Below are 21,651 nucleotides of genomic sequence, written 5' to 3' on the forward strand. Positions count from 1 at the left end.
CATTTTTTCCGATAACCAATAGTTCCGAAATGCAACTATAGAAATCGATTAATCGGTCTACCTCTACTTGTCGATGAAGTTGAATGTAGCCCTGGGTAATGTACACCACAACAGATTGATGTATTCTTTGTCCAACCACAGTGTATTTTCCAGCACATTCTGTCAGAAATAACTTTTTTTTTTTATATAAAATGGGTGACTAAGGCTGATTTCAAGCATACATTTTTATGTATCCTAAATACACACAATTAAATAATATTTTCAGACTTTTTGGAAAAAAGAAAAAAGTTGACATCTGTTCATGTTGATGAAAATCAACCAACCCCTGGGGCATGAAATGATCTGAAATTAAAGAAACGCCTTAAATGATTTTTGTGCTATTTTGTAAAAAATTATATATATCTTTATGGTAAAGGATATTTTTTATATGAAAGTATATTGAAAAACAAAAACAGGCGAAACAGTATAGATTTATTATATTGGACATAATATTGGATATCGTCAATAAAGTAAAATAAAGATAATTTACAATTTCTTGCCATTTTACATTTCCTCTGCATTCAGGACTGAAGCTGCTAATGTGGAGAAGATCACCACGCGTCTGCTGAAGGCCGGAGCCAAACCCGATCAGATTGGCATCATCACACCGTATGAGGGCCAGCGCTCTTATCTGGTGCAGTACATGCAGTTCAGCGGCTCACTGCACACCAAACTCTACCAGGTACAAACACCCTTCAAACATCCCTACAGCCCAAACAGTTGAATCAAAATCATTTCTGACCCTCACTGTGCATTTGTCTTGGTCTTTCTGTGTCTCTACAGGAAGTGGAGATCGCCAGCGTGGATGCCTTCCAGGGCAGAGAGAAAGACTTCATCATTCTGTCTTGCGTCAGAGCTAACGAACACCAGGGAATCGGCTTCCTTAACGACCCACGCCGTCTCAACGTGGCGCTTACCAGAGCCAGGTAACGTCACATTACATGCAGATACTTTCATCTGCTGAAATGTGTACAAGACACCGCTAATATGTTGGAAATCGGTTGCCTGGGACAACGGTCAAATATACAGTTTTGCAGTAATTGACCAATTCGAATCAAGTATAGCTGTCTAATAAGTCCTGAGACGCTGCTATCATTTTGGTGACTGTGTATATACTGTGCATCCCTTTCTGCAGGTATGGTGTAATCATTGTGGGCAATCCTAAAGCTCTGTCTAAACAACCTCTGTGGAACCACCTGCTCAACTACTATAAAGAGCAGAAAGTTCTGGTGGAGGGACCACTGAATAACCTGAGAGAGAGTCTCATGCAGTTCAGCAAACCACGCAAGCTCGTCAACACCATCAATCCTGTGAGTATTAGATGTGCACACATAAATCTGCATTTCATGGCTTTCCCTGGGTCTTCATTGGAGTTACGTACACAGACATTCACAAAGTGTACATGCACAAAGGTGGTCAAATTACATAATTGCAATTAATAATTTATGGACAAGGATGTATTTTGCCACCCTTGGTAATTGACACTTTGGTAGTAATTTTGTTTGACTGACAGATTTTGCCTATTGGCAGGTTTTAATGCTTTAAAATTATTGTTGTCTGACAAATGATACTTCTACTTGCTTTTACTGGTTAGTTATAGGGGTGTAAAAAAAAAAAACATAAGAAACCCGTATTATTTATTTCATCCACTTTTCTCCCAATTTCTTCACAATTCCCACTACTTAGTAGGTCCTCGTGGTGGTGCGGTTACTCACCTCAATCCGGGTGGTGGAGGACAAGTCTCAGTTGCCTCCGCTTCTGAGACCGCCAATCCGCGCATCTTATCTCGTGGCCCGTCGTGCATGACACCGCGGCACGTGGAGGGTCATGCAAATTACCACGCGCCCCATTGAGAGTGAGAACCACTAATCGCGACCACGAGGAGGTTACCCCATGTGACTCTACCCTACCTGACTGGAGTCATTCAGCACACCCTGGATTCGAACTAGCTCCAGGGGTGATAGTCAGCATCAATACTCGCTGAGCTACCCAGGCCATCACTCAAGCAATGCTTTAAATAATGAGGATGCTTTAAGACCCAATAGTAAATACACGTAAATGTACCATGTGGCGTCAGCACACACAAGTAGAACATCCTGTCCCATTTGGAGGATGTGTAACTTTATATGATTTCTGTCAGCATGTTTTCCATTCACCGTCTTCAGTAAGTTATTAAAATGCTCCAACAGACGATTTTAAGTCACTTTTTCAGTGGACACTAGTCTGGTAGATCAAATTTCATGTTTTGGATTTTGTGTAAGCCCCAGTATCATGTGAATTGAACCAGGTTCAGTCTCCTGGTCAAGCACCACATGACCGTTGTCCGTAACCATAGTAACAGCTGTTCTAACCCACCAGGCACAAGCAAAAGATAGGCTCACACAATATATATTTATTTTTGACACATGTAAATAAAACATTTCCCGGTTTTTAATCATGACATCCCTCAATTGGACGGTGATTTTAAAAGTAATTTTGAGTTTTCTTTATGCCAGAAACACTTTTTGAGTTTTTTGCACTAAAGTTAAAAGGAAAGCATTTAAAATATTAAATTGTGGGACTTTAAATTTCAGACAAGCCCTAAAAACACCGGAGACTGTTAATTTGAAATGTCTGTTCTCCCAGTTGTCTACTGACTGATTCGGTGTATGATTCGCTGAGGAAGTGACTCTGATTTAAACTCTGATTTCTAACTAACCCGTTTCGTGAATCTTTTCGTGTGATTCATTGAAAAGGCGTGGTTCAGAAGAGTCATTCTTTCACGAATCGGACATCATGGCCCACGCTTGAGTTTGTTGATGAAACCGCATGTGAATGCACACAACCATGGCAACTAGATTTTAAATGATTGTTGCAGTTGTGAACATTGTAGTCGCAGTCTGGATCCCTGGGTGTCCACCAGAAAACTTTCAATGCATGAAAAACGAAGCATATCCACCCTTTTACAAAATCCTTTTCCTAACAGAGTAATTGTTTTTAACAGGGAGCTCGTTTCATGAGCACCGCCATGTATGATGCGAGAGAGGCCATGATTCCTGGATCCGTGTATGATCGCAGCAGCACCGGTAAGAAAACAAACACATCTTTGACCGTGTCTTAAACACAACATGCATGCACTAGTTCTCATTTAGTTGACATTTAAAGTAAACCTCTGCATTGTGATTCCATTGCTTCAATAAGAACTACATAAAATATACTTTTATTTGAGATGTAGTGCACAGGATACATTTAACAGAAATAATTAATCGCTCTCTTTTTATTGGCTCTTTTTGCAGGACGTCCAACTAATATGTATTTCCAGACCCATGATCAGGTTGGAATGATTGGGACGGGGCCGAACCCCATGGGCTCCATGAACATACCGATCCCATTCAACCTGGTCATGCCACCCATGCCTCCACCCAGTTACCTGGGCCAGGTGAACGGACCGGCCACTGGTAAGAGAGAACCCCTAGTGTTATATACAATGCACTTTTCATTTTAAAGAGTTTGTCATGGACAACCAGATTTTTCTTGCTCTTTTGAAACAAGAGTTTCATGTATTGTATAGACACACTGCAACTTTAGAACGATAAACTTGCTTTCCAGTTCACCATTATAGAAACTAAACTACAAAAACGACCCCGAAATCTTTATTATTGTTCTTTTTGTTTTCTTAAACTGCTTCAATCTTGCCATTGAAATAGCTTTTGATGCTTATAAGGAATTAAAAGTAAATAAATAAGTAAACCTTATAGCCACCTATATTTACATTTTAAGGCACGTCGAGTGACTGTCAAAAAGGCGATTGGCTCTTTTGACTAAGGTGGGACTACAGCTCCATATTTGGCATTACAGTTTCTCCCATTCACCTTTATATGACTGGGCCATCTCCTTATGTCTCAGTTATAGGTTAGCCAATCATAAGAGGTCATTTACATACATAAGTGTTAAAGGTACAGTAGCACAAACAGCCGGTTTAGTTCTAGTGTCAAATTGGGCTTTTCCACTGCACGATACAGCTCAGACTAGAATCTGCTTACTTTTTGGGGGTTTTCCGTTTGTATTTTTTTGGTACCACCTCGGTCGAGGTTTGAAGTGAGCCGAGCCGATACTAAATGTGATGTCAAAACCCTGCTTATCACTGATTGGTCAGAGAGAATCATCACTACCAGCGTCACTGGATTTCCGACACGTGGCATCAACGCGTTAGTTTTAAAGTTAGCTACAGCGATAGCAGTATCATTTATTCAGGCGACTTTCAAATTGTAAAAAGAAATGGCTGTGCGCAAAACCACACCGTGGTCAATAAACGAGGTGCAGACGTTCCTCTTGATAGCGACGAACGAAACGACGCAAAATGAAAAAGTCTTCCAGGAAGTGTCTCAGCTGTTGGCCACACACGGCTACCACCGGACCTTTCCAACAGTGTAGGGAAAAGTAAAAAAATAAAAATATAAAAGTGACTACAGAACCATCAGGGGCCTCAACAGCCTGAATGGTTCAAACGGAAGAAAGTGGAAGTGATACGACCAAATGGATGCTATATATGGTAATAGACCGGTGAGCAATGGGAGGGATGTCCATGATGGAGGATGGTACGTTTTGTTACGTTAACTCTATACTCTGCTTGAAAGCTTCACTTTATTTAGTTGAGCAGCTACTGGAAAGCTTCTAAAACAACCAGACCAATTTAATTGTTACACTTGTGTAAAACCACCATGCAGCAACTGCTTTATGCAGCACAATGAGCTAGTAGCTAACAGCTAGTAGTCGTGTTAGTGTTTATGATCAGTAATGTTTGTGTCGCGTTTAAGATGATGTCACGGCAGTAGAGGTGGTGCAACGATCAGCCTATAATCCCACCCACATTGAGGCAGCACTAAACAGCAGTGGAAATGCAAACTCAGAAAAGTAAAGCTAGTAGAGTCGAGTCGAACCGTAACATGCAGTGGAAAAGTGCCAAAAGAGAGGATGGGAATGTTTTAGTGCTCATTTTAACATGTATATAACCTGTTTCAAAAAAGCTAAAACAAACTACTAAACTAACAGAAAATGTTTCAAAAGTATTGAATATGGCCCCTGAAATTGTATTGAGTAGGTTTAGGAATCCCACAGTCATGAAAAACCTGGAAATATCAGGGAATAATTAGTTTGATTGTATTTTTTTTTTAAGGATTTCCTGGTATAGATAAGTCACGAAAATGTATATTAGCCTTGATCATTTTGGAAAAGTCATGGAAATGTCGAAAGTGAAGAATACATATTTTTCACATTTTCTTTTGCCTAAAAATATCTCAATAGCAATATTTTGCTTTTATGTAAAGTATAACTAGCAAACCATAGTGATTTCTGTTTTGTGAATTAACTAGTTTTAAAAAATCGGTTTAGACATTGACTGATAACTAAGGTGGTGGAAAAGGTTGAAAACCAATTAATCGGCCAATAGTTTTTATATAATAATATAAGTCAGAAATGAATAAACTCCCAGATAACATTGGACTTTTAAGTATTAACGAGCCATGAATGGTACATACTTATTTTGAAATGACAGACTTGGCTCCATTACAATACTTTTAAGTATTTATGAAATGAAGCTTTTTATAGCCTATATATTTTCAAGATGAATGGAATGTTCCGGGTTCAATACAAGTTAAGCTCCATTGACAGCATTTGTGGCATAATGTTGATTACCACAATAATGTATTTTCACTCGTCCCTCCTTTTCTTTAAAAAGAGCAAAAACTGCGGTTAGTGAGGCACTTACAATGAAAGTCAATGGGGCACTTTCTTTCATTCTTCTGGTAAAACCTGTGTATTATTTGAGCTGTACATTTGTTTAAATTGACATTTTTATAGTCGTTCTAGTATTTTATTTTCTGTTGACATTACATTGTCATGGCTACGAAGTTGTAAAATTGGCTGTAACTTTCCACAGATGTGGTTAGCAAGTGATTTTATCACACTAAAATCATGTTAACACACATATTGTTTATGTCTTGTGTCTGTACTTTTGAAAAAGTGAGTGTTTTAACATTGATGAATTGGCCCCATAGACTTCCATTGTAAGTGTCTCACTGTAACCCAGATATTTGCCTGTTTTAAAGAAAAGGAGGAGCGAAATAAATTTTTGTGGTAATTAATATTATGCTTCAAATGCTGTCGATTGAGCTTAACTTTTATTGAGTCCGGAACACTCTTTTACAGATTTTATGTTTATTTTATTTATTTATTTTATTGCACATTTCTATATAGTCGCATTTGTCTTTGCATGCTTTCAATTTAGAACACTGGACAAAATATGCATTGATGTGAGGATGAAAATATGGTTGAATATAGTCAATGATGGATATACAAGGATTAATATACAGCAAATCCCCACAAGGTGCCCGTTATTGTTTTAATTCACTTTTAGAGGCTGCTGTTTCACGGGAACACGGAGGAAAAATAAACTGTTGGCATAGATGTTTGCTGATAACCAATAGTTCTAAAGAGCAACTGTCTGTACCAATTAACGGGTAAAACTGATATATCGGCCTTCCTCTCGTGGGAAGTATGAGTACTTTAAAAATGATGTACAGAGAGAGTGTTGGAAGGTTGTGGAAGGAGTAACAGGAGGTGAAGTTGCATCAGATCAGGAAACCACATCAACATATTCTCTCTCCTTCTGTCTGCAGGTCGTGGTGCTCCTAAAGGCAAGACCGGAGGTCGTGGAGGTCGTCAGAGGAACCGTGGCACCGGTAACCATGGCAGCGGGCAAGCCAACATGTCGAGCAGTCAGGCCAGTCAGGATCTGGTGTCTCAGCCGTTCTCTCAGGGTCCTCTGACCCAGGGCTACATCACCATGAGCCAGCCATCTCAGATGAGCCAGCCTGGACTCTCTCAACCGGAGCTGTCACAGGTACACGCACACTCTTCTACACTCAACACGTGTATGTTTCCTCATAAATACACTTTGACACATTTTATCATTATGCTTACTCAACCAGAACTTGTTAGTGAGCATTTGGAAACATAACATCTCTCTGAGCATTTACATTTTACATGACAAATGTATAACACTACAGACTAGTGATGCACCGATCCGATACTAACGTTTTTAACTGGGTCGGGTATCGGTCCGACGAGGCTGATCCGGGGAATAAGTTATGTGTTATGGGATGTATTATTAACTTTTGTTTTCTGTGAAACAGGACAGTTATCTGGGTGACGAGTTCAAATCGCAGATGGATGTGGCGCTCTCGCAGGATTCCACCTATCAGGGTGAACGGGCATACCAACACGGAGGAGTGACTGGACTCTCACAGTACTAGAGTGTAAGACAACACACACATCTGAAGTCATGAACACATGAAAAATATCCACCCTGAAGAAGCTTTAATGTCAAATATAACCCTTCTGATGATACAGATTCATCTTGCTCTGGTGCAGAATGAAGTGAATCACTATTAATGCAATGCATGTATTAATATGTCAGTAATGATATTAGGGCAAATATTTGCGTATTAATCGTGACCGTTATTTGATCACACCAGTTATAGATTCTGTGCTGGGGTGCTCATTGGGTCGATCGCAAGATCACCACTGGCTAATCTTGTTAACAGGCCAAAAAGAAAAGAGTATAGAGAGAAACTATACAAATAACGAGTATCTTAAATAACACTTTTATTTCCTCATTTCGGCTCCCGCCCACTGTTTGACTGATTGACAGGCGGCTTATGTTTGTGTGCTGTATGTGCACGTGATCTGATCGCAGAGTTGCGTTAATGCAGATACGTGCCTAAACAATCAAATGCACTTCAAATTGTTGTGAAAATGCCCATCTTGGTGAGGTATTAATGTTAATACGATCAGTTATGTCTAAAGTGAAGTTTTCTCCCCTTTCCTCCTCAATTTGGCTCAATTCCCAATGCGCTCTAGGTCCTCGTGGTGGCATAGTGACTCAATCTGGGTGGCGGAGGACGAATCTCAATTGCCTCCATGTCTGAGACTGACAGTTTGCGCATCTTATCAAGTGGCTTGTTGAGTGTGTTACCGTGGAGACGTAGCGCGTGTGGAGGCTCTCGCTATTCTCTGCGGACTCCACACACAACTCACCATGCACCCCACCGAGAGCGAGATCCACATTATAGTGACCACGAGGAGGTTACCCCCTGTGACTCTACCCTCCCTAGCAACCAGGCCAATAGGTTGCTTAGGAAGCCTGACTAGAGTCTCTCAGCACGCCCTGGATTCTAACTTACGGCTCCAGGTGTGGTGGCCAGCATCTTGCTGAGCTACACAGGCCCCCCTTTAAATTTTACGATCAGCCTCTCTTAACCGGCAAAGTTAACACTTCTGTTAAGTGGCCAAGTGAATATGGTTATCTGTTAGTGCTGGTATTTATACAGAATTCCCAATTCAATTCTGATGATTATTAAAGATAGACTGATTAATCAGCCATTATTTGGCCATTTTGCGTTTATCGGCAATGGCTGATTAATCGGTGTATCACTAATATTCAAATTAATTAGCATTGAATCGAGAGCTTGTGAATCTAATTGAATCTGGAAATCTGTATCAATACCAGCTCTAAATATTGTGCTACGTACGATTTATCGTTATAGCCATATCGCTGCTTTTGCTGCCACTTTGGCATTTATATGTTGCCTTCAACTGTTAGAGCTGCAACTAATGATTATTTTGATAATCGGATAATATAACTACTATTCGCCGACCATTACAACAATTTAATCTTTAGCTCTTAACCGATTATTTAGCTTGTGCTAAAAGGTTGTATTAAATGTTCTTACAATAAATAGGATAAAATCATCTTAAAAATACCTCTAAATGACACTCACTGAATTATATGGAAAAATAGTTTAATTCAGTACAACAAAATGTACTGCAAAAACTCCTGTTGTTATCAAGTGTTTTTGTCTTTTCCATTTAAAATGGTCTAAAAATCCTTAAAACAAGGTACATTTACTTGAAGCAGCATATAAGATATTTAGACTTGCTGTAAGAGGATGTATCTTAAATATACAGTAACTGTATTTTTATATAAATCTATTTTACACTTTGTTATAATTCTGCGAGTGCAGTATAGACCAAATATACTTATATTCAAGATCTATTCTCTAAAAGCATGTCTAAATATCTTATATGCTGCTTCTCAGGCGAATGCATCTTTTTTTTTTTTTTTTTAAAGGTTTTTAAAATATTTGTATTTTTAATATTATATTCAACATTCTCAGATAACAATGTTTATTCTGCAGTGTAGCTGCTAAAGTAAATGCACGCTGTTTTATAGGAGTTTTACATATTTATATTGGAAAACAAGCCCAAACAAAAACAAATCAAAAACGTATTTTGTTGGGGTGTTTAATGGGGTGAAGATTTTCCCCTCTCATCTTTCTGTTCACTTCAATCCATCTTTAACTCACAAAAACAAACAAACTCTCTCTTATTAATAAAGCTGCGATGCCAATCTGCTACATAAGAAATGCACAGTTACACATGTATTATGATCCAATAAGTCACGAGCAATCACGTTACAATCTAGCTGCTTTAAGCATGTGCGCTCGAGGGATGAGCCTCCCGCGACAGTGCATCAGCCGGATGTGCCTCTCTCCCCCTTAGATCGGGACATTTGCACAACTCGTAGAAGAGGCGCTGACCGCACAGAGAAATGCCAGTTTTTCGGAATTTGTACTTATTTACATGACCTACTTCCATATTATTTGAACTTTCATAAAGGATGCATTAAAAATATAACCGTGATGTGTTTCCTTTAAAGACGCTCTGCCACACAAGAACTGCAGCTCCAGCTCCGCTGTATTCCACAACGGGAGTGCTTCTGTATTTACTTAATTTGTATTTTTGCATTATAATTCCCTCATACTTTGTGATCTACATCAGCTGAAGCTGTTTGGAAAGTTTAGAGTTCATCTAGTCTGATTTGTGTAATTCTTCCTCTCCTCAGTCAGAACTGCAGTGCTGCACTCACGTGTCATCATCAGAGTTTAATGTGATCTCATGTTACGTTAAATGATATCAAACGAAACAATTTTGTCGTCAATTTTTTGTTGTTGATAACGTTGACTGATCCTTTTAGCCCTGTCTATCTGGAATGGCATTCAGAACACCTAACATCAACTTTTATTCACCCATAGGGGTCCGTTGTTACTTCCTGTCATCACTAAATGCATGTTTAAATACACACATGTCGAGTTGGTGTAAACTGAATATCACTTCTTGACTGAATGTTTTGGGGTAACACTGACGTTGGTGTTTTTGTATGTTTGTCCCAGGTTGTTGGAACAGGAGCTAGGCCTGTGCTGAGCTTAGTTCATCAGCATTTTAAATATGGGTAAATATAAAAAAAGAACAAACATGGATGCCCGTTTACCACTGTTACAACTGAAGCACCATGGTGTGAGAGCAACAGAAGAGAATCAAACCAATCACAAGAGGGAGTGAAGCTGGACAGGACGAAAGAGAACGTGAAAGAATGGAGGGACAATCCACCATTCGTTGACGACGGGGAGAGGAGAGACGCAGTGTTCAGGAGGAGACCACGAGATCTTCCATCTGCAACTCCGCAACGTGGAGGGCGGTTGCTCCCGGAGCGCAGGGGGGCCCTTCTCAGCGTCCTCTCTCTCGCCTGGCTGCAGACGCCAGCCTCGGGCCTTGCCCTGCCAACCAGAGATGGAGCAAAAAGATGAAGTTCTCTTAAAACTACCTGCAAAAACCCACGCTTGCTCTGTCGTCTCCACGAGCTGAGAGAGAGGGTGACGTATTTACAGTAATTATTAACGCTTTTCAAGCAGCTGATTTTTGGGAAAAGAAAAATTTCCCCTCAAAGTTGACATCTAACGGTCAGGTTCTGCCACCGAACATCTTTAGCGTTTTGTTTTCGCCAGAGATCTCATCTCGAACCGAGGTGCTAGGACGCTCCGCAGATGGATTCAACTTTGAGGAAAGTTTTGGGCCTGAAGTTTGGGAGGGTAGAGATTCCCGAACGGAGAGACCGTCGCATCCGTGTCTCTCTCCGTGAAGAGACTCTCCTCTAAATGATATAAAAAGATAAAGGGGTAGTTTAAACAAATGGCTTTGGGGCTTATTTTTTCTTTGAAATGTTTGCCTCTTCAGAGCTGATGCAGAAGGGGTCGAGAGATCTGTCCTTTCTTATTTTTCACCTTTCTTTTTAAATGGTTTGTGTTCAAGTAGAATAAAAGCTGTGATGTAGAACCGCTCGATTAGATGTGGCGTCTTAATAATCTCACAGATTAAAATCACAATAAAACCAACTCCCTAAATGAGACCACAAAGACTCAGATTGTGCATTGGTCAGTCACAACAAGTCGAAATCGGGTTTAAAAGTGACACAACACCAACATATACACAGTAAGCCTCTCCCACTGCTATTCTGTCCAATCAGGAAGACCAATGACATCATATTATTATTATTATACACATGCAAAAGCCTGAATCGCACGAGTTAAAGGTGTGAAAAATAATGAATTGCCGTAAGGAGAAAGCAGTAAGAGATCGCCTAAATGAAGGACCTGCAGGTGAGATTGTTGCTGTTTATGTGTCTGACTGTAGGAGGCGCTGTTGCGCACTCTTGCATCCTGATGATGTCAGTGAGAGTGGGCGGTAACAAACCGCCCTAGAGGAGTGTGTGTGTGTTTGTGTGCTTTCCAAAAATGCCCTCCCTCATTATTGTTTGTGCCAGATGATATTTCTGCTTTGTTTTCTCTCATATACTCCGACGTTCATGTAACCTCTCTCTCGGTGTGGAAATTGCTCCTAATTTAGAATATCTGGTTTTGGTTTTGAAGGACCCACTAAGAGTTTTATGGCCACTTTTAACATGTTTCGACCGATGCCAGTCGCCTCAACTTTCTACTTTTACTTTGGAGTGTTTATAATTGCTGTTACTCTACAGTTACCGACTGTTTGATATTTACTGATGTACCGGCACTCTCGTTTTATAGCATTTTTTTATCAATTTGTTTTAAATCCACACAATTTTTTTGCTTTCGACTTTTCTTCGCCCACAAGACAATCATGATCCGATGCGAAGATTGCAAAAACATTTATTAGAGTATGTACGCGTTCTTTTCCGTGATGCTATTCCCGATGTTTCACGTTTAACCTCTTATTTAGGGTAACTCATAGTGAACTCAATCTTAAACCGCTTTATAGAGTGATCTCTATAAAGCGGTGATCATAGCTCTTAATGAGGTTAGTTTGCATTTTACATCAACTGTAAATATCAGTGAATATCGTAACACCAGCCAAAATGTTTTCCCAACAGTAAAACGAGGTCTGACGTGATGCTAACACTCAAAGCATTGCCACGGTGATCCATAGTGATGTATTCTGGTGATTATCAAAGAGCCTGTAGAAATGCTGCCTCCAGGAAATATTGAGTTCATCCTTATTCGTGAGGTCCTGAAAGGTCCTGAAAGTCACATTTGAATATTAAACTTGACTTTATAAATGTTGGGTAGACACAACATACTGGTTGTACTATAGATTGATATACTACAACTTGCAATGAAGAGGAAAACTGGGGAAATAAAACCTGATATGAAGTATGGTCCCGGATTATTTTGTTTTGTGGAAAGAACGATCACCCCCACAGTATGTACTTGTAATGTTACAAATAAATGTTGATTTCTTTCATCCAACAGTTTTGATTTGCTTGATTTATGAGTGTCATATTCATATACTGTGCAAGCAATAATAATGAAGCTTGAATGGGAGTTTCTTCCACTTTGGGCACTTTGAGCACGCCACCACGAGGACCTAGAGCGCATTGGGAATTGGGCATGCCAATTCAGTTTTTACACTCTTATTTTGTTTGTATTTATTTTTTATGTTCACTAAAAATGTCCAAGAGTGCGTTTGATGTCAGATTTGTTTTGTCAGTTTTTCAGAAAGTCGTGAATATTCCCACCACATCCTCATTTCCAGCACATCTCAAATTCTGTATTGAGTTTAATAGAATTCTGTGCTGGAAATGACACTGATGGATCATATTTACATTTACATTTATGCATTTGGCAGATGCTTTTATCCAAAGTGACTTACAGTGCACTTATTACAGGGACAATCCCCCCGGAGCAACCTGGAGTTAAGTGCCTTGCTCAAGGACACAATGGTGGTGGTTGTGGGGAGCAAACCAGCAACCTTCTGATTACCAGTTATGTGCTTTAGCCCACTACACTATCCTAAATACACATAACTAAATAATATTTTCAGACCTTTTGCAAAATTACAGGTTGATTGGAAATCTTATGCTCATAAGTGATATTTCCCTTGATGTTTCTTTGTTTTGTCTCATATTTCATCTTCAACATGCTCTTCACTGATGCTTTTGTCTGCTTGACTAACAAGCACACTAACTTTTGAAAACTTTATTATGGGTAAAAATGTTTGTTGTGGTGGATATGACGGCGCAACTGCAGGCCAGAGGTCGTTTTATGAAGTTATTGAAATATAGATTTTCACAATAAATATTGAAATATATTACGTTTATTTCACTCTTTGATTAGATGATCATAGTTTGAAACAATCATTTGTATTTTATTATGAACTTTAATCATTAGATATTGAAAAATCTTTAAAACATTTGAAAAGCACCAAAAATAAATGATAATAACCTGGTAAATGTTTTCAAGTCAGCTTTAATGAGACAACCAAACCATAACAAACAAGTTGACTATATGGTAAGTTGAGCAATTTTGTTTACTTCGGGTTTTTAAATATTGTCTTTAAGCTCACATCCTAGAATAGATTATACAAAATGCATCAGTTTCTGAGTTCTGTGGTCTTAACTTGGTAAACTGAGCTGAAATGAGCAGTTTCCACGCGCACGATAAATAGCAAACAAAAAGCTGGAACTTGAGCGGTCTTTCAATCTTATATCCGTACTGTTGGTTTTGAGAAATGTTTACAAGCCTTGTGTTTGATTAATGGAATCACTGATTTTTGGGAAAGAATTTGCAAATGTTTGATAAAGATCCTTATGAGAGAAGCCAAGAAATAAAACAATTATATTACAGTACATGTTACTAGAAGTTATGCTGATATTTTTCTTTGAAAGCAGCTTGTAGTTATTGCAGAATCTGCCTTTTGTAGAATTTAAAAATTGTGTTACAATGTACAATTACTGTGGCTTTTTCTTTATATTATTTATGAATAAGCATGTTGACTTTAATGCTGTTGTTATATATGGCAGAGTGCCCAGACACATGAAAGCCTGCTTGGAATTTGCAAAAAAATCACCTAAAAGACTCTGACTGTGAGGAACAAGATTGAACTCTTTGGCCTCAATTCCAAGCGTCATGTCTGGAGGAAACCAGGCACTGCTTATCACCCGCACAGTACCATGCCAACGGTGAAGCATGGTGGTGGTTGCATCATGCTGTGGGGGTGTTTTTCAGTGGCAAGGACTTGGGGACTGGTCAGGGTTGAAGGAAAGCTGAACGCAGCAAAATACAGATCATCAATGGAAACCTGCTCCAGAGCACTCAGGACCTCAGACTGGGCTGAATGTTCACTTTCCAACAGGAGAATGGCCCCAAGCACACATCCAAGACAACACAAGGGGTGGCTTAGGGACAACTCTGTGAATGTCCTTGAGTGACCCAGTCAGAGCCTGAACTTGAACGTAATGGGACATCTCTGGAAAGACCTGAAAATGGCGGTCCACCGACGGTCCCCATCCAACCTGACAGGGCTTGAGAAGATCTGCAGAGAAGAATGGCAGAAAATCCCCAAATCCAGGTGTGCAAAGCTTGTCACGTCATACCCATAAAAGTTAAGGGTCTGAATACTTATGTTAATGAGATATTTCAGTTTTGTCTTTTTAATAAATTTGCAAAGTTATAACAAATCTGGGTTTTCTTTGTCATTATTGGGAATGGTGTGTAGGTTGACGTGAAATAAATCTTAAAGCCATTCATTTTATTAGGTACACCTGTACATCTACTTATTCATACAATTATCTAATCAGCCAATCGTGTAGCATCAGTGTCATGTATAAAATCATGCAGATATGGGTCAGGAGCTTCAGTTAATGTTCACATCAACCATCAGAATGGGGAACAAATTTTCCATTGCATGGTACGACTCTGCTCGCTTTTTGGGGGTTTTCCCACTGTGGATGGTAACCAGCGGGCATCAGTTCTGTGGGTGAAAACGCCTTGTTGATGACGGAGGTCAGTGGAGAATGGTTGTGCATGACACCACGAGGACTCCCATCATGTGGAGCCTCATGCAACTCTGCGATCCACGCACAATTTACCGCACTCCCCATTGAGAGCGAGAATTTTATTTATTTTTTTTTTTTTCAAAAAAAAATTTTTTCCAAACAATTTACAGAAAGATTGTTTCACTTTTAATTTACTGTTACAACTCCAGAGGCTTACAGAAAACTGTGCCTTTAATCAGCTTGGAAAATTCCAGAAAACTAGCTTCAGATAGGAGGTCTACTAAATTGGAGGTGTACCTGTGGATGTATGTTAAGGCTTATCTTCAAACTCTGTGCTTCTTTGCTTGACATTGTTACACAGTTAAGGATGGACAAGGAGGAGGCGAGAACCGGCTTGTCAATATAAATTATATTTAATTAAACTCAAAAACCAAAAGCACAAACATAAACACACACATGATGGACATGCCCGTAATTCTCTCTCTCTCGAATAATAATAAATCAGCAAAGACAAATAATTGTAGACCTCCACAAGTCTGTTTCATCCTTGGGAGCAATTTCCAAACACCTGAAGGTGCCACGTTCATCTGTACAAACAACTGTACACAAGTATAAACACCATGTGACCACGCAGCCATCACACCACTCAGGAAGGAGACGCATTCTGTCTCCTAGAGATGAACGTAGTTTGGTGCGAAAAGTGCAAATCAATCCCAGAACAACAGCAAAGGTGCTTGTGAAGATGCTGGAGGAAACAGGTAGACGAGTATCTAGATCCACAGCAAAACGAGTCCTATATCGACATAACCTGAAAGGCTGCTCCGCAAGGAAGAAGCCACTGCTCCAAAACCACCATAAAACACCAGACTACAGTTTGCAAGTGCACATGGGGACAAAGATCTTACACTTTGGAAAAATGTCCTCTGGTCTAATGAAACCAAAACTGAACTGTTTGGCCATAATGACCATCGTTATGATTGGAGGAAGAAGGGTGAGGCTTGCAAGCCAGAGAACACCATCCCAACCGTGAAGCATGGGGGTGCAGCATCATGTTGTGGGGGTGCTTTGCTGCAGGAGGGACTGGTGCACCTCACAAAATAGATGATGACATCATGAGGAAGGAACATTATGTGGATATATTGAAGCAACTTCTCAAGACATCAGCCAGGAAGTTAAAGCTCGATACAAATGGGTCTTCCAAACGGACGATGACCCCAAGCACACCTCCGAAGTATAATAATAACAGTGTATGTAAACTTCTGACCCACTGGGAATGTGATGAAAGAAATAAGACATTTCACATTCTTAAAATAAAGTCCTGATCCTAACTGACCTAAGGCAGGGAATGCTTTCTACGATTAATTGTCAGGAATTGTGAAAAACTGAGTTTAAATGTAGTTGACGAAGGTGTATGTACATTTCAGACTTCAACTGTAGCTCTTGCCAGTCGCAGGGTTTCAGCTATTGACAAGAGGGCAGTCTCTGTTGCCAGACTGATGTCTGTGATAAAAGCAGTCAACTGGTTGAATATGACCCTCTCTAGAGTTTTAGACAGGAAAGGTAGTAGAGAGACTGGTCTGTAGTTTTCAACTACAGTTGCAATTCAGGTTGTGTTGATTTTTTTGAGCAGTTGGGTTACTCGAGCCTGTTTTAACGTATTGGGAACGTTTCCTTTTTTGATGTGTTGAGAATGTGTGTGAGTATGGGTAAGATTGATGGAGAGACAACTTGCATAAGATGTGAGGGGGTAATGGTCAAGTGGACAGATTGGTTTAGCACTGGAAAGGCTGGCAGAAAAAGAGAGAAGTCATCGATACTTGCACAGGTCAGCTGGTCATTCGACTTGCGCCACTTTCTCTCCGCAGCCCTCAGCGTGGTGCGATGTTCGAGACGTCTTACAGGTCACCCGCCACTGTTGCGGGTGAAAGCGCAAAATTACCTGTGCTTTTAATACTCCTATTTGGATGAGGAGCTTGCGAATAAAGTGCTCCTCGTCGTATTTGGCGGGTGGCGGGTGCTCATTTCACACACTGAGCTACTGTTTAATATATTTGTATTTGGCGACTTCCCATATCCATAGTTTTGCCATTTCCTGATATTGTCGTTCATCGTCCGTCAATGAGTGTCGCAATGGGATATTTGCAAGATTACGTCATCCTATTGCCCAGCCCCTGTTAAGGCTGGGCCTTGTTCTGGACGGGGCCTATGGGCTGGAGCCCAGTCTAGCCCAATGGCAAATATGGTCTTACATTTGGGTCTATGTTTGTGTGTGTGTGTGCGCAGGGATGCAAAATGACATTTTGTGCCCCATGTATCTGTTGAGAGGGGAGTGTCATCCATTATAAGCGTTGGGGTTGGGGTGATGTTGGAGGGGTCGAGGAGGCCGTTTGAACCAACATCAATGAACCACTGGCAACCCCCTTTACTTGGTGCCCCTATGTATTGCATACATTGCATATATGGTTTTTGCACCTTTCTCTCTCCCCTCTCTGTGTGTGTGTTTGTGTCAAAATGTATGGAATTACTGTAGTACGGTAGAACATGAAAGCATATTCATATTCCATAGTATTTACATAGTGAAACATGGCATTTTGTATTTTATTAGTGAAGGCTCTATGGGATCAAACCAGCTCAGCATAAATGTAACCTATTTATGTCCAAAGGGTCTCTTCACAAATCATTAGAGGTCGAGGTGATGCTGAAATCCTGTAGTTGTGTTTGTGTCGCTGGAGGGCGCTGTTGAGTGTCTTAAAAAACGCGGCAGCGCTCGCGACACACAGCAGCAGCGGCGCGTGCTCGGGACATCAAAGCAAAACTGGCTACAAAGTAACAATCTCGGCGCGCCATCAAAGCCGCGGTAGAAACATCAGAGCGCGGAGAGTCGCAGCCTGCGGGGGGTTTCCCGGGAGTCCGCGAGCCCACTAAAGTACAACAACTAAAGAGAGCCAGATAACGAGACAAAAGTGAAATTGGCATGCGCGTGGTTCTTGCGGAGCTCGTGCTGTTGCATTCGCCTGCTTACATGCGAATATAAATCACAAGGATTATTGCTCGTGCTGATTTTACCGTCTGAAAACAGTTGCTCCATAACAGGACAAAGAGTTTGACAATCTGAGCGTTTATAACGACATGGGGTAAGTGTGCTTAGTATGCCATTATTTATCACTTTAACTGAACAAAGCTTCACTTTGACAGACTAAACATATGACAACATGACAGAAGAACTTCTGCAAGCCCTGAAAGGATTATGGTGTCTCAAAATGACTGCATTATTTGAATGGCTTGGAGCAGATATTTGAGGAAGTGTGATTTATGTCTAGAAACTAAGGATGTCATTATTTTATATGTGGGTTATTTTTGTTATTTTTATAATTATTGTTGGGTGAATTGACTTTAAAATGAGTTTAATACAGATTTGTTTTAGTATGATAAATGATTAAGACACATTCAAGTGCATGCTTTTGTCACAGTCACACTTACAGGACACTTTTAAGTGAACTGCAAAAAAAAAAAAAACTTTAAAGAAATGATGACTTGTCATAGCAACTAAAAATATACATTTTCTCTTTTTGCATATTTAAATGTCAACCTGAGCTGAAGTCTTAGCTGAAGTGTATTAGTTTAATGAGGTCATTTCAAGACATTTCTGGCCAAAATACATTTTTACACATTCATTTAAAGAGTCTAATGTAATAAAGAATGAGTGTTTTTCATATTCACTTAATAAGATGCTCCGATGATGCGTCACCTGAACTGACTGAAATGACTTCTACTTCCTCCTTGACACTTGACAACACGACAGCGTGTCAATCTATACAACATATAATGTGATTGGATGAAATTATTGATGGTTGATTGACTGTCATTCTCTCCTTTCTAATGCTAGAAGAGCCTCATCTGTCCAGTAAGAATGTTTCCGTTGCACAGAGAGAGGTGAGTAAAACTCTCTGTTTGAGTGATAATGGCATGTGGGTTTAGTGTCCCAATTATACATGCATATTTGGGTCGACAGAAGACGGGTGCAATTTGTGTCCCTCTTATTTACAGGGGATTCTCACGAAACCTGTCAAGTCAAGCTCGTGGTCATATTAAACCCCAAATCAATACCAAAAAATTGCTGATTATATTTAGCAAAAAGTACATGAAGCTTTTAGGAATTAAATGATGACTTTTTGCATTGTGAAATTATTTGCAGGACAATTAAAGGCATAGTTCACCCAAAAATGAAAATTCTCTCATCATCTACTCACCCTCATCATGTCATCCCGTATGTGTATGACTTACTTTCTTCTGCAGAACACAAACAAGATTTGTAGAAGAATATTTCAGCTCTGCTGGTCCTCACAATGCAAGTAATGGTAGCCAGAACTTTGAAGCTCCAAAAAGCACATAAAGGCAGCATAAAAGTAATCCAAACAACTCCAGTGGTTTAATCCATGTCTTCAGAAGTGATACAATAGGTGTGGGTGAGAAACAGATCAATATTTAAGTCCTTATTTACTATAAGTCTCCACTTTCACTTTCTTCTTTTTATTTTGGTGATTCACATTCTTCATGCATATCGCCCCCTACTGGGCAGGGAGAATTTATAATAAAAAAAGGACTTAAATATTGATCTGTTTCACACCCACACCTATCGTAACACTTCTGAAGACATGGATTAAACCACTGGAGTTGTTTGGATTACTTTTATGCTGCCTTTATGTGCTTTTTGGAGCTTCAAAGTTCTGGCTACCATTACTTGCATTGTGAGAATTGTCACTTTTGAACGAACTACCCCTTAAAGCACATTTTCCCTGTTAACATGATATTTTCCCCCATTTTGAAGTGATAAACGAATCCATAAATGTGAATAATAACAATAATAATAATATCCTAATTATACCATTATATCTGTGGAAATATCAGCATTCAATTCTTGAGCACAAGACTTGTCATGTCGAATTAAAACGGTCAACCCTGTTATCTTTCTAAAGGCATATTTATATGCCAACATGCATGTACGGTATACCTGCTCATTTAGCTGCCACATTTAGGTGGCACAACGCAATGGAAGATCAAGTCTGACAATAACTAACTTTAAAAAGAGAGTGTGACCCATTTAGCTTGTTGTAAGTGGGACATATTCATGGGAATTATGACCTAGCTTGCATAGATGAGATGTATGGCTGTTAATCTCTGAGAGAAATTCTCAATCTGACACGTAACATGATACGCAATGCATGTTTATCTCACACACACACACACACACACACACTGCAGTCGTGGGATTTTGTTTATGAAGCATTCTGCATTTAACTTGTTTGTCAGTTGCCATGGTGACGGCACGATATATGTTGCATCTCCAATGAGTTTTTAGTGTATGTTTATGTATACATCTGATTATAATGGCGTTGTATTGTGATCTTCAGTAGCCCAGCGTTGGGTTAAAGCGTGCATGGATGGTTGGGTTAATTAGTTCAGGATCCAGAGCGTTCGTTAGGCGTGAAGCTATCGGGTCACAACATGCCTGGCTTAATTTCTCTTTTGTAACGTGTCCTTCAAACAATCCTTCTTGTTTAAAACTCAAAGTCACATGAGATCATAATAAACCCTGTTTATATTTTATAGACATGTTCGTGGTCTTATTTGTGCACGATTCATCAATCATGAGTCGTGATGTCATCAAACCCTCCCCACCAATTAGGCTCCATTCTGGTATGAAACGCCCACTTTTCATGATCGAAACCTACATTTTATTTTTTTTTTGTTGAAAGTCCCGGTTCACTCAGAAATACGATGTTATGGGAGAAAAAGGGTTGCAAATGTATTACGTTGACTTTTAAGCTTGCCTAAAACGTTACAGATAATTGCGTTTATGAGAGTTTAAGAGGATTTATTTCACTTCAGATGAAATACATAACTCGTTCAACAGCTCGATTAGGAAGTTTTGGAGATATTTGCTGATTTAAACGAGGTTCGGCAGCTAAAATATGCTTACAAATGCCGATTTGATCATATTTAACCCCCAGATCAACATAAAATTAATTATGAAATGATATTATGCATTAAGATAATGAAGCTTGCATTCAGGACCATTAATATGTTTTGCATTGTGACGTTATTGTCAGGACACTTGAGCACATTTTACCTGCCAAATCTCATTCCTGTACAGCACGGGCTGTTTTAGTGACTCTCATTACCGTAACACAGTGATTTTTGTACTGTATTACCGTAAAGCATTTTTATTAGTTGCATTATTATTAAAATCAGCAAAATTGAAAGGCAGCTCCAAGAGAGTGCTAATATGATATATAAATACTTCACAATTTAAATATTATATCATCTTTTTCAAATTGTGGTATAATGAGAGTATCAAAATGACAAAATGAAAATTTGCATTACTATGCATAAACGTTTCGACATGTTATATTTGCCTGGTGGAC

At 39.6% G+C, this 21,651-nt stretch overlaps 2 protein-coding genes across 3 annotated transcripts in view; both read left to right on the top strand.

Moving 5' to 3' along the window:
• Positions 1–14,896, top strand: part of LOC127645010 (regulator of nonsense transcripts 1) — a 37,421-nt gene extending 22,525 nt beyond the window's left edge. For both annotated transcript variants that reach the window (XM_052128499.1, XM_052128500.1), the window contains exons 17-24: positions 565–721; positions 823–965; positions 1,175–1,349; positions 3,023–3,104; positions 3,315–3,476; positions 6,696–6,919; positions 7,212–7,334; positions 10,311–14,896. In XM_052128499.1, coding sequence (XP_051984459.1) covers positions 565–721; positions 823–965; positions 1,175–1,349; positions 3,023–3,104; positions 3,315–3,476; positions 6,696–6,919; positions 7,212–7,331 — 1,063 coding nt within the window. In that variant the 3' untranslated portion in view covers positions 7,332–7,334; positions 10,311–14,896. The remainder of the gene's footprint in view (positions 1–564; positions 722–822; positions 966–1,174; positions 1,350–3,022; positions 3,105–3,314; positions 3,477–6,695; positions 6,920–7,211; positions 7,335–10,310) is intronic.
• A 3,195-nt stretch (positions 14,897–18,091) lies between these two features.
• LOC127644751 (homer protein homolog 3-like) overlaps positions 18,092–21,651 on the top strand; it is a 40,797-nt gene continuing 37,237 nt past the window's right edge. Inside the window, exons 1-2 of the mRNA XM_052128108.1 lie at positions 18,092–18,360; positions 19,113–19,159. Of these exons, the coding sequence (XP_051984068.1) occupies positions 19,137–19,159 (23 nt within the window). The 5' untranslated portion in view covers positions 18,092–18,360; positions 19,113–19,136. The remainder of the gene's footprint in view (positions 18,361–19,112; positions 19,160–21,651) is intronic.

This window comes from Xyrauchen texanus, chromosome 6, assembly GCF_025860055.1.
Source record: "Xyrauchen texanus isolate HMW12.3.18 chromosome 6, RBS_HiC_50CHRs, whole genome shotgun sequence".
NCBI lineage: Eukaryota > Metazoa > Chordata > Actinopteri > Cypriniformes > Catostomidae > Xyrauchen > Xyrauchen texanus.